The sequence below is a fragment of the Littorina saxatilis genome, linkage group LG11 (genome assembly GCF_037325665.1).
Source record: "Littorina saxatilis isolate snail1 linkage group LG11, US_GU_Lsax_2.0, whole genome shotgun sequence".
Classification (NCBI taxonomy): domain Eukaryota; kingdom Metazoa; phylum Mollusca; class Gastropoda; order Littorinimorpha; family Littorinidae; genus Littorina; species Littorina saxatilis.
Genome location: NC_090255.1, coordinates 43,585,199 through 43,598,811, shown reverse-complemented (window position 1 = coordinate 43,598,811; position 13,613 = coordinate 43,585,199). Strand labels below are relative to the sequence as shown.

General features: G+C 45.9%; 1 protein-coding gene across 1 annotated transcript in view; it reads right to left on the bottom strand.

Annotated features, from left to right (window-relative positions):
* The window catches only part of LOC138980923 (uncharacterized), a 16,516-nt gene extending 5,628 nt beyond the window's left edge, over positions 1-10,888 (bottom strand). Inside the window, exons 1-4 of the mRNA XM_070353783.1 lie at positions 10,762-10,888; positions 7,754-8,467; positions 3,056-3,229; positions 2,540-2,752 (exon numbers count right to left, since the gene is read on the bottom strand). Coding sequence (XP_070209884.1) covers positions 2,540-2,752; positions 3,056-3,229; positions 7,754-8,326 — 960 coding nt within the window. The 5' untranslated portion in view covers positions 8,327-8,467; positions 10,762-10,888. The remainder of the gene's footprint in view (positions 1-2,539; positions 2,753-3,055; positions 3,230-7,753; positions 8,468-10,761) is intronic.
* Between the last annotated feature and the right edge of the window lie 2,725 nt (positions 10,889-13,613).

The window sequence follows — 13,613 nt, the reverse complement described above, 5'->3', positions numbered from 1 at the left end:
TTACAGGGGGATGAGAGGGGGATCCCGGGATTACAGGGGGATGAGAGGGGGATTACAGGGGGATGAGAGGGGGATTACAGGGGGATGAGAGGGGGATTACAGGGGGATGAGAGGGGGATCCCGGGATTACAGGGGGATGAGAGGGGGATCCCGGGATTACAGGGGGATGAGAGGGGGATCCCGGGATTACAGGGGGATGAGAGGGGGATCCCGGGATTACAGGGGGATGAGAGGGGGATTACAGGGGGATGAGAGGGGGATCCCGGGATTACAGGGGGATGAGAGGGGGATTACAGGGGGATGAGAGGGGGATCCCGGGATTACAGGGGGATGAGAGGGGGATTACAGGGGGATGAGAGGGGGATTACAGGGGGATGAGAGGGGGATTACAGGGGGATGAGAGGGGGATCCCGGGATTACAGGGGGATGAGAGGGGGATTACAGGGGGATGAGAGGGGGATTACAGGGGGATGAGAGGGGGATTACAGGGGGATGAGAGGGGGATTACAGGGGGATGAGAGGGGGATCCCGGATTACAGGGGGATGAGAGGGGGATCCGGGATTACAGGGGGATGAGAGGGGGATCCCGGGATTACAGGGGGATGAGAGGGGGATTACAGGGGGATGAGAGGGGGATCCCGGGATTACAGGGGGATGAGAGGGGGATCCCGGGATTTCAGGGGGATGAGAGGGGATTTCAGGGGGATGAGAGGGGGATCCCGGGATTACAGGGGGATGAGAGGGGGATTACAGGGGGATGAGAGGGGGATCCCGGGATTACAGGGGGATGAGAGGGGGATTACAGGGGGATGAGAGGGGGATCCCGGGATTACAGGGGGATGAGAGGGGGATTACAGGGGGATGAGAGGGGGATCCCGGGATTACAGGGGGATGAGAGGGGGATCCCGGGATTACAGGGGGATGAGAGGGGGATTACAGGGGGATTACAGGGGGATGAGAGGGGGATCCCGGGATTACAGGGGGATTACAGGGGGATGAGAGGGGGATTACAGGGGGATGAGAGGGGGATCCCGGGATTACAGGGGGATGAGAGGGGGATCCCGGGATTACAGGGGGATTACAGGGGGATGAGAGGGGGATTACAGGGGGATGAGAGGGGGATTACAGGGGGATGAGAGGGGGATCCCGGGATTACAGGGGGATGAGAGGGGGATCCCGGGATTACAGGGGGATTACAGGGGGATGAGAGGGGGATTACAGGGGGATGAGAGGGGGATTACAGGGGGATGAGAGGGGGATCCGGGATTACAGGGGGATGAGAGGGGGATCCCGGGATTACAGGGGGATGAGAGGGGGATTACAGGGGGATTACAGGGGGATGAGAGGGGGATCCCGGGATTACAGGGGGATTACAGGGGGATGAGAGGGGGATTACAGGGGGATGAGAGGGGGATCCCGGGATTACAGGGGGATGAGAGGGGGATTACAGGGGGATGAGAGGGGGATCCCGGGATTACAGGGGGATGAGAGGGGGATTACAGGGGGATTACAGGGGGATTACAGGGGGATGAGAGGGGGATTACAGGGGGATTACAGGGGGATGAGAGGGGGATTACAGGGGGATGAGAGGGGGATTACAGGGGGATGAGAGGGGGATTACAGGGGGATGAGAGGGGGATTACAGGGGGATGAGAGGGGGATTACAGGGGGATGAGAGGGGGATTACAGGGGGATGAGAGGGGGATTACAGGGGGATGAGAGGGGGATTACAGGGGGATGAGAGGGGGATTACAGGGGGATGAGAGGGGGATTACAGGGGGATGAGAGGGGGATGAGAGGGGGATTACAGGGGGATGAGAGGGGGATTACAGGGGGATTACAGGGGGATGAGAGGGGGATTACAGGGGGATTACAGGGGGATGAGAGGGGGATTACAGGGGGATGAGAGGGGGATTACAGGGGGATTACAGGGGGATGAGAGGGGGATTACAGGGGGATGAGAGGGGGATTACAGGGGGATTACAGGGGGATGAGAGGGGGATTACAGGGGGATTACAGGGGGATTACAGGGGGATGAGAGGGGGATGAGAGGGGGATTACAGGGGGATTACAGGGGGATGAGAGGGGGATTACAGGGGGATGAGAGGGGGATTACAGGGGGATTACAGGGGGATGAGAGGGGGATTACAGGGGGATTACAGGGGGATTACAGGGGGATGAGAGGGGGATTACAGGGGGATGAGAGGGGGATTACAGGGGGATTACAGGGGGATGAGAGGGGGATTACAGGGGGATTACAGGGGGATGAGAGGGGGATTACAGGGGGATGAGAGGGGGATCCCGGGATTACAGGGGGATGAGAGGGGGATTACAGGGGGATGAGAGGGGGATTACAGGGGGATGAGAGGGGGATTACAGGGGGGTGAGAGGGGGATTACAGGGGGATGAGAGGGGGATTACAGGGGGATGAGAGGGGGATTACAGGGGGGTGAGAGGGGATGAGAAGGGGATTACAGGGGGGTGAGAAGGGATGAGAGGGGGATGAGAGGGGGATGAGAGGGGGATGATTGAGACTTACTGGGATTTTCCTGATGGCAATGTCTACCCCTATAGGTTGCGGTTTTGACAAAGCATTTCCATCCTTCGTGACGTAGCTCCCGATGACGCTACCCTGCCAGAGATCATCAGGAGTGACGTCACCCTCGTTGGTCAGTTGCCACATCCTCAACTGGTACTCGGGCAAACGTTGACATTGGGGTGCGCAGGGAGAGAGGTTGTCCAGGGATATGGACTGTGACAGAACGGTAAGTTATGGCAAGGAAAACGCGAGTGTATGTTATTGCAAGAACACAATTAATGTCGCTGTACGCTCTAATGCAACCCCTCTCCCCCCCCCCCCCCCCCTCTCTCTCTCTTTCTCTCTCTCTCTCTCTCTCTCTCTCTCTCTCTCTCTCTCTCTCTCTCTCACACACAGACACACACACACACACACACACACACACGCATACGCAAAATCTTACAAACACAAACGTTTCATCATGAAATAAATCTAACTCCAGCGAGCTTTGGGCATTTAGCAAATAACTTTACTTACGACACTGGCTGGGTAACTGATCGGGCCATCCTTGAAGCACCACGTGGACTGAGGGATTGTGAGTTGTGCCGTGAAGGTCACGTCAGGGTCAAACCCTGGGTAGCGGTCCATGGGCCTCAGATCAAAGGACTTCATCCCCTTAAAGTTGACCAGGTCATTGGCAGGAAGTAAAGCCTTCAAAGATATAAACCAGTCGTGTTTTCAGAGTCGCATTATACTTGTCCGAGTCAACATATCGGACCCTTTTGCAACGCCGAAATCACAATATTATACAACACACAGTTTGCTCGTGTATATATAGCGTTGATACTGTTATTCTGACTTGATATTCTGATTTGAAAATATGTTTTTGTCATCTGGCTGTTGCAGAGAATGCTTCTGTGCACATACTACTTGCGTATATAGTTACGAAAATCATCGACCATTGACATACTCACAAAAGCCTCTGCACGGCGTAGACCGAGATAACCGGATGCTTCGCATTAAAAGCCAAGATACACGATCGCTTTCGCCCGTACGTTTGAGACCGACCGCCCGAAACTGACCACAAACCGATCGTGTGGCATCCGAACCGTACGTCTCACACGCTTGACAGCATCCGCCTCGGCCCGTCCGTTCGAAATACAGCTGGATCTATTCCGAACGGATGGCAAGCATCCTCCAGCCAATGAGCGCACGTCTTTCAGTCAACACCCACTTTGCAGATGGCGGTCAGTTCAGCATCAAAACTTGCCGATTCGGATTCAAAATATCTCATCAACCTGAATCTTGGCGACGAGTTGGAATCTATGGAACCATGGAAGTAAAAACTACAAAAACCAGCAACATCGAGACCTGTTCCTGCTGTCCATGCAGCAGACTTCCACGTCAAATGTGGGGTAAAACGACCTTCACCTTTTACGTCTCAGGAGCATGGTGAGGCAAGCGTTCCGTTCCTCTGAGACGATCAGGTCTGACCCGTCCGCCTCAAACGTACGTGCGAAACCGATCGTGTATCTTGGCCTGTTGTCAATTTGCTTAGTTTTTATATGACGTCATACAGCATGCTTTCAAACGAACGTTTATTCCACGAAGCTCTATCTCGCGATAAGTTCCACGACATTTCAATTATCTGTGTATTCATTATAACGACAATAGAGTCGATGAACAATGTCTTGCTAAGCTAGATAATAAAACATCCCAGTACCTTAACATTCTTGTTTTTATGTGTGTTCCATTTGCTGTTATTATACTTCGGATTTCTACTGCGGAAAGATGTGTGTCCGATTGGAGACTACAGAGACTATGTAGACGCTTTTAAAACAGTGATTGATTCATTTCATTACTACAGTCATTGGACGTTGTGTGGGGAACACAAAATGTGCTGATTCGGTGGAAAACATTGGAAAGATCGTCTGCTAGACGGTCAGGTCTTGGACTGGTGGAAGTTATGCTGCTTTTCCAAAAACTTGATATTACCTGGAATGTATTTCGAGCACGGTACAAATCATTGTATAGGCATGAACAAAGACAAATAAATGTGCTTTTTAAAAAGAAAATATATATATATACATATATGGGGCCTATTCTGTTCGTCCTTTACACCCAACCCATCCCTTCAATTGCTGCTCACCACTTTCTCTCTCACCACAGCTTCTCCGACGACAACCAACTCTATCTCTCTGGACCTATCTCTGACCTCCCTCGCCTCATTGCCTCCACCCAGTCTTGCATCTCCCATCTCAAGGCGTGGATGGACCTGAACAAGCTGAAGCTTAATGAGGAGAAAACCGAAATGATTCTTGTCTCTCCCAAAAAAACATCTCAATCATCCTTCTCTTCCCTCGTCTGTCGATCTGAATGGTTCTTCTATTGCTCTTTCTCCTGCTGTCCGCAACCTAGGTGTCACTCTTGACCAGTCCCTGTCCTTCCACCAGCATGTTGCCAATGTCTGTCGCACTTGCTTCTTTGAAATCCGCCGCATCTCCTCCATCCGTCATCTTCTCACTGAGGATGCCACTAAAACTCTGCTCTGTGCCTTTGTCCTATCCCGACTCGATTATTGTAATTCCATTCTTTCTGGCTCTCCCAACTACATCATCGAAAAGCTTCAGCGTGTTCAGAACCATGCCGCCCGCCTCATCTTTCGCTCTTCCAAGCACGACCACATCACTCCTCTTCTTCAAACCCTACACTGGCTCAACAGAGGATTCAGTTCAAGATCTCCACACTCTGCTTTAGAAACTTTGATTTATCGTCCCCTAGCTATCTCTCTGACCTTCTTGATGTCTACTCCCCCTCTCGCTCCCTAAGATCCTCTGCAGACACCCGCCTTTTTAGGATACCAACAGCACGCACCAAAACATATGGCCAGCGCACCTTCTCTTACCAAGCCCCATCCATCTGGAACCAACTCCCGCACTCACTCAGGCACTCCACATCTATGCAATCATTCAAAACCTCACTCAAAACACACCTCTTCCCTCACTAGCCCTGTTAATGACCACCCATCCCCCTCTCCTGCTAGTCTTTAATCTGTCTCCTTCTCTCTCCTTCTTCTCCCCTTTCCATCTCTATTCTTCTTCTCTCAACTAACTTTATGTATTCAATAGTTTATTTATTTATTTATGACTGTTTTGCCGTTTTTAGAATGCATGTGCCTGTAGTTGGTATGAGTGAGTAATAATAATAATAATAATAATAATAATAATAATAATAATAATAATTGTCAGTAAGTACTGGTGTCACATGACTGATGTGAACCATTTGATTGGCTAATGGCGATGCGCTAAAACTGTTAGCGCACTCTTGGAGTGTGCTAACTTTTCCACAGAGCGTATTCTTCCGCCCTTTGCCTAAGCGAGACTGTGCTCTCATCCTCAGAATTAATTAATGACATGTAGCTTATATTCTCCACAATACCAAATGACCATAAATTCCCTGCTTCTCAATAAAAGCAGAAAAGGTTTTTTTCTGACAGATTGCATGTGCCTGTGCCAGTGCCAGTGATCTAAAAATAGAAGCCGCTGTGTTTCATCTAATTTTCGCCGACTTGCATAGATTCTTCTCATATGCCGTGTTAGTGGCATGTAGCTTATCATCCACATTACCAAATGATGAGTTAGTATACAATTCCCAGCGGCTAACAGAAAACACAAGTGTTATTCCGATAACGTACCACCTAGACCAGTTTGGAAGACTGACTCGATCGACTCTGTAGCAGACTACACAGAAATACGACTACATCAGTTCAGTAAATGAATGGTTTCTGAATTATTATTTCAAGGCAAGAACAATCGTAATCGAAAACGTGTAAGGTTCAGAACGTTCTTACCATATAAGACTTATTACCAGCCTCAGTGCCTCATGCGTGCAGACTCAGTCAGTGCAGACTGCAGTGGTTCGATTGCCCAGGTAGCCTAGCACAGTAGCAGACGACATTAACCTCGCTCAGCAAATTAACATGTTGGGCAAATGTGAACGAAAAAACGATGGGGATATAATACGTGTAGGGTTCAGAGCATTCTTACCGTTCATATTTAGTATCAGACTCCCCGATGAGTGAAGATACAACACGAGAAATATGCCACATTTGTTTTGAAAATGTGCGAACCGTCGAGTCCCTCTTCGAGTCAATTCAAGGGGAGTCACTCCGCACAGTCAATCCGTCGAAGCTCGACTGGAGGTTTCGAATCGCAAATAATGAAGACTAGAGCACAGTCCTTTCTCCGAGTTTAAATGAGGTCTCTCTGAAAGATCATCACTGTTCAGATTAACGCTACACTGGAATTTACCAACAGAAATTAAAATGCGTGTGACGAAAGCACGACACACTTGAGACACCCCACACAAAAGTAGATCTTTACTGTACACGACCTGACCACACAGTTATGCCTATTCAAATGCGCGTTGCAAAATGTGCGTTTGGAATCTTCTTTTTTCTATGGCGGTACTGACAATATCGTTATTGAAACAATCCCAGTGCACTAAAGGATTTATAGAGCAAATCTCGAAAATAATTATTGAACTCAGCGCTATGCGCTTCGTTCAATAATGAATTTTCTCGATTTGCTCTATAAATCCCTTAGTGCACTGGCATGTCTCAATAACTTAATAATAATAATAATAAATGAGCATTTATATAGCGCAACATCATAACTTTACAATTATGCTCTTTGCGCTTGACAGATTTAAAATTAAAACACAGTTATACAAGCATTTACATCTACATTCATAGTCAACAACGCTTAATTAAAAGCATACACCATCAAACATACATTACAAAAGATTCTTCCACTAACTAAGTAATAACTGAAAACATGAATAAAAATAGGTAGTGAAAAATCACTAAAACAACAAATAACACTACATGTAGCCTACTGATGGACTGGGAAAACAAAATCAGGGGTTGTATTTCTTGAAGAGGTGCGTTTTAAGTGCTCGTTTGAATGCTTGGGGTGACTGAGAGTAGCGGATGTGAAAGGGGAGAGAATTCCATTGTGTGGGTGCGCAGAAAGTAAAAGTGCGTAGTGCGTCGCGTTCTTGCTGTGCGTCTGTCTGCGAGTGTACGAGTCCGAGTGTCTTGTCCTTGTCGATTTGTGTTTTGTATAATTTTCACTATGTATATTTGTAAGCGCCTAGGGCTATATTTAGATTAGGCGCATAAATGTTCATAATAATAATAATAATATAAAATATAAAAATCATTGTATATGTTACCGCTCTGATGTCCTTGCAGTAAAACTTGACTCCGATCCAGACGTAGAGCCGGACCTCGACGAGCCTCGACCCAGTGTCTCGCTCAATGTGCTTGGCCCACACATCCAGCAGGAGTGGGCGGGGCAGACTCCTTTCCTGACAGTCCGCGCAGACGACAAACGCGGTGAAGTGATCCGTAAAGATGCGCACAACCTTGTCGTCGATGCAACACGTCCCAGCTCTCCCAGTTGCGTACTTGAGGCCGAGATTCAGTTTGGTCTTGGTGAGCTTTCCGTCCTTCCCGTCGATCTGGTAGACGTACACGCGATCGGTGTCCACCCTCCAAGTTGGCGGCAGGAAGTGGGGCAAGACAACCGTGACCGGTTTCCGGAACGTGCCGGGCGTGTGATACTCGGCGATAGGACTCACAATGCATTCGCTCTCAGCTAGTCCAAGTTTCTTGCCGGCCTTGTCCAGATCTGTATAGACAGCGCCGTCTACCCGTTTAGTTTCCGAAACGGCGCCCTGAGGAATGATCAGAACTATGTCCGACATTTCTTTTTGCAGCCGACCCCCAGAGTCATCAACGTCCATGTAGGTCTGCCATCGGAAGCTGAATATAGGCTTGGTTTCAACGTCGAGTGGTTCAAACGAATTTTCAACGCAGAGTTGTTCATACGAAGAACTCTTGGCAGCAGTCCGGTGACACAAAATATCGACAACCCTATCTCGCCTCTGTTTAAATCAAACAAGCAAAAAATAATAAATACAGCACTATTCTCAACCGAAGGTAGCGTTTACTTCTGGCTGAATTGAATCATGATTTGCTCGACAATCACAAGAACAAAAGGAAAAAGTAAAGAAATTCAATTCAGCAATATTGTCATCTAAAACAAAAGTTCACTTTGGGCTAACGGTATAATACGCTGTTGTAAAAATATGTATTAATGTAATCAATTCAGATATATTGTCATCCGAATAAGGAGTTCACTTTGGGCTAGACTGTATTTTGATCTTAATAATTTCTAAAAACAATGCTACAGTGTCCCAACTTTCTTCGATGTTTAATGTGAGTAAAACAAATGTGAGTAAAACAAAGACGGACTCCTCGATTAAATAGCAGTATCCTAGAGAAGCACCGATGTTAAACAAAACCTTCTTCGGTAACGTATCACTCTTCTCCGCCGTACTGTATGGCATCTTGCTTTCCCCAGTGAGAAAGCAGGCCGAATTTCCACGAGGATGACCTCACAGGACTATATGAAATCTTGTCCTTATCCTTATTCTTATCCTTACTCTACAGTATTTCCTCTTTGTAATGTGGATATTGTGAACAATAATAACTGGAACTGACTGGAACTGAATTGAACTATTATTTCCGAGGGTGACAGAATCAGGTTTGTTGGTTGGTTGGTTCGTTATTTGGTTTGTGTCGTCCCAGCAAGGGGAATGAATAACACAGCTTGCAGATATAGGTTGCTGTTGCTGTTGGGTTGTTATGTCCGCTGATTCTTACACATTAATGGGAAAATGTTAACAAATATTAATTGTAAATCTAGAAGTGTAATGATGACATAAGTTGCTAGTCCAAATATTCATAACACGAGTTGTACGGGACAAGTTTAGAGGTGGGGGCAGAGAGGGATACAGAAAGAGAGACGGAGGAATAAAGACAAGCCACACACACACGGACACCTAGAAACACACAGACACCTGCCGTGATAGTATAGCCGAAGAGAAAACACACACCGAATTGCGGAGAGATGTAATAAAGACAAGCCACACACACCCAGACACCTAGAAACACAGAGACACCTGCCGTGATAGTGTAGCCGAAGAGAAAACACACACCGAATTGCGGAGAGATGTAGGGGAGAGTTACTGATTGCGTACCTGTTATCCATATCGTACCACCCCCATTCCCGCGAAATGACGAATGCCTGAAGCCCCTGCTGAAGTGTGGGGAGAACCCCGTAGGAAAGAAGCATTCTTCCGATGTCAACATGGCAGCTAGCGAGAAAACCACCAGCAAGAACGAAAAATTCACTTTTTTCGCATTTTGATGTTATTTTTGTAGTGACAAATTTGTGTGACTATGCAAAGACTACACCACTGAGCAAATTAACTTGACTATACATTAATACCTTGTTGAGTGTAGGCTGCATTTGGATCAAAACATTGGCCTTTGCTTTACATGTAGAAGGCTAGATCTACTTATTGTCCAGCCTACCGAAGTCACGCATATCGTACCAGCCAGAGTCTTGATATAGTACCGGTGGTACGATAACAATGACTTCTGGTACGATATGCAGGATGACACAACCTCCTATTAATTGCCAAATGATCCATTTAGGAGTACTTATTAAGAGGTCTGAAGCCTGAAGTTGTTTAAGAAAAATGCTTTCCCCCTCGAACTGGACATCAGAGGACATGAAAAAATGTCTGGCAGCCATTGCAAACGGAATGGGCTTCAGCGCTGCTTCAAGAGTTATTGATATTGTACCACAAGGTCACTAATATCGTACCCCTAGTACGTTATAAGTGACTGACAGGTACGCATTACAGAACTGGTCTTGTAATTCGTACCATTTGGATGATTTTTTTAAATCCGTACTGAAACCAAGTTTGCGTTTTTTTCATTGAAAACAATATACGGAACGTTGAAGGCACAGGAGATGAGTGTTTATGGACAATTTGAAGTGCCTAGCATAAAATGGTTGCGTTATAGAGCTGTTTGTCCTTAAGTGGTACGATATCAGTAACTCTCCCCTAATAAAGACAAGCCACACACACCCAGACACCTAGAAACACACAGACACCTGCCGTGATAGTATAGCCGAAGAGAAAACACACACCGAATTGCGGAGAGATGTAATAAAGACAAGCCACACACACCCAGACACCTAGAAACACAGAGACACCTGCCGTGATAGTGTAGCCGAAGAGAAAACACACACCGAATTGCGGAGTGATGTAATAAAGACAAGCCACACACACCCAGACACCTAGAAACACACAGAGACACCTACCTTGATAGTGTAGCCGAAGAGAAAACACACACCGGAGAAAGCGAACACGGTGACGATGCTGATGGTGAGCAGCCGACGAAGGCCGAGACCTCGTTCTGGCCTGCTCCTTCTTTTGCTGCATGTTGAGTTGGAATCTGTCCAAATAAATATATCGTACGTATCAGCGCTGAAAGTCCACAAAATGGGGCACTCCGCCTTTGGCTAGTAGCCTACTTCTCATAATTTACTAGCCAGAGCGCAAATTGTACTTGCCATACTAACCATTTCAATTCAGTGTTTCAGCAACTTTACTCGCCTTTGGCGACTTGATTAACAATTCTACTCGCCATTTACAGATTTCTACTCGCCATGTAAAATACTCGCCATTTCCAGGCCTGTCGTATCCCTCCGCGCAAGTGACACAGTCGTCTGCTCCCGGGCCATGACAGCCTGCGCAGCTTTCGTCACATATTCTGCAGGGGGTTGTTTTGGACCCAGGATCGGAGTGCCAGGCGAGGTCAAAGACAGTCAAGGAGTAAGTTGTTTCATCTCGAGCTGTTCTGTCTGTTGAGATTGTGGTTTCATTGAAAACTCCACGGGTGTCTGAAACACACGCGCACACACACACACACACACACACACACACACACACACACACACACACACACACACACACACACACATAATATATGTATAGGTTACAACACGAGTGGTTTTTTATATGGCTTGTATTTCAGTCAAGACCCAGCGGATGAATATCATCGGGAGACACGAGCCTCTGGCGAGTGGCTCTCGATTGATATTCCCGCTGGGTCTTGACTGAAATACAAGCCATATAAAAAACCACGAGTGTTGTAATCTGTATATCCCATTCTACCATCAAACACAAAGTGTAGACTACTAGCTGCACTGTTGCGATCTGTGCAGGGTAAAACTGTTGCCAGCGAGACTTAGCCCTTTTGCAACCTTAAACTAAGTGGCCGTCGCTGAAAAAATAAAACGAATGAGTGCATCGATAAGTACGCGGTAACACTACTTTCAGACCATTTAAAAGCTTTAAGTAAAGGTTCATAAGTTGCAAGAAAGTAATGAAGTCGAATAGAAATTAATTTAGTTGAAGCGCACAATTCTTTTGTTTTGCGTTTCAGGTCGGCAGAACGGGCGAAACGGGTTTGGGACCCATTTGGCTTACTCGATTCAGAATCGATTCCACGTTGTTTTTCTCGAACGTGTGTAATTAGGCTTATTGACAGAGAAGCAAATTTTAGGGAACAAATATGTAGGTTTAGATTTAACCATTTGCTCCCTATTTGAAATGTATCTACGTGATAAACTGTTTTGCGAGTGTGTTTGCATGGATGAGCTTAAACTGGTATGGGTGTGGGGAAAACACGACCGACACGTCTGTCACCGCCGATTGATTGCATTTTGAAGGAATATGACTGGATTACGGAAAAATATGTGGACTTACTGCAGAGCCAGGCAAAAGAGTAGACTTGCTCGCAAAACACGTGAAACAGCCGATGTTTGATAGCTGAAGGCGCACACCAAAACACACTACCGACAGATTCTCAAAAGTCGTCTGCTAACGATGCAAGGGGAGGGTACTCGTGTTTTTGTTTTGGTTCGCTAGCATCTGGTTATCTTGTAAGTTGAATGTTCGTTTTTTTCGACCTGCATTGCTTTCATAATGAAAGAAACTTTTGCTTATTGCATCTCATACATCAGATCAGTTCTGAGATTCATTTTTGCGTGCAACTGATATGGTTTTCTGAGCCGTGCAATACGATTTTAGAACTTCATACAAATGTGTCACATTGTTCGGCGCGAGGTCAAAGGTCGGGAGGAAAGTAGTCCTTTGCCCAAATCGGAATCTGCACTATCATATATTTTTTGGAGTCCATGATGTATTTATTGAGCTATAAAAATACAACATATATACCCATACTGAAGTAACAGAGACAAAGAAGGGAGGTCATGGGATATATATATGTAACAAAAACATAACAAACACACACTCAAATACACACAAACAAAACAAAATACAAACTCACACAAAAATATATACAAACAAATCAATTTCAATAACACACAAATACATAAATTTACAAACAAAAGAAATACACGAGTGTAAGAAAAAAAAAATCAAACGAAACAAAACGCGCACACACTTATACATACAAAGAAAACACAATACAAGCACACACACAATTAAAGAACAAGTCGCGTAAGGCGAAAATACAACATTTAGTCAAGTAGCTGTCGAACTCACAGAATGAAACTCAACGCAACGCAACGCAGCAAGACCGTATACTCGTAGCATCGTCACTCCACCGCCCGTGGCAAAGGCAGTGCCAGTGGAATTGACAAGAAGAGCGGGGTAGTAGTTGCGCTGAGAATTAGCACGCTTTTGTGTACCTCTCTTCGTTTTAACTTTCTGAGCGTGTTTTTAATCCAAACATATCATATCTATATGTTTTTGGAATCAGGAACCGACAAGGAATAAGATGAAAGTGTTTTTAAATTGATTTCGAAAAAAAATTTTGATAATAATTTTTATATATTTAATTTTCAGAGCTTGTTGTTAATCCAAATATAACATATTTATATGTTTTTGGAATCAGCAAATGATGGAGAATAAGATGAACGTAAATTTGGATCGTTTTATAAAAAAAATATTTTTTTTACAATTTTCAGATTTTTAATGACCAAAGTCATTAATTAATTTTTAAGCCACCAAGCTGAAATGCAATACCGAAGTCCGGACTTCGTCGAAAATTACTTCACCAAAATTTCAACCAATTTAATTGAAAAATAAGAGCGTGACAGTGCCGCCTCAACTTTCACGAAAAGCCGGATATGACGTCATCAAA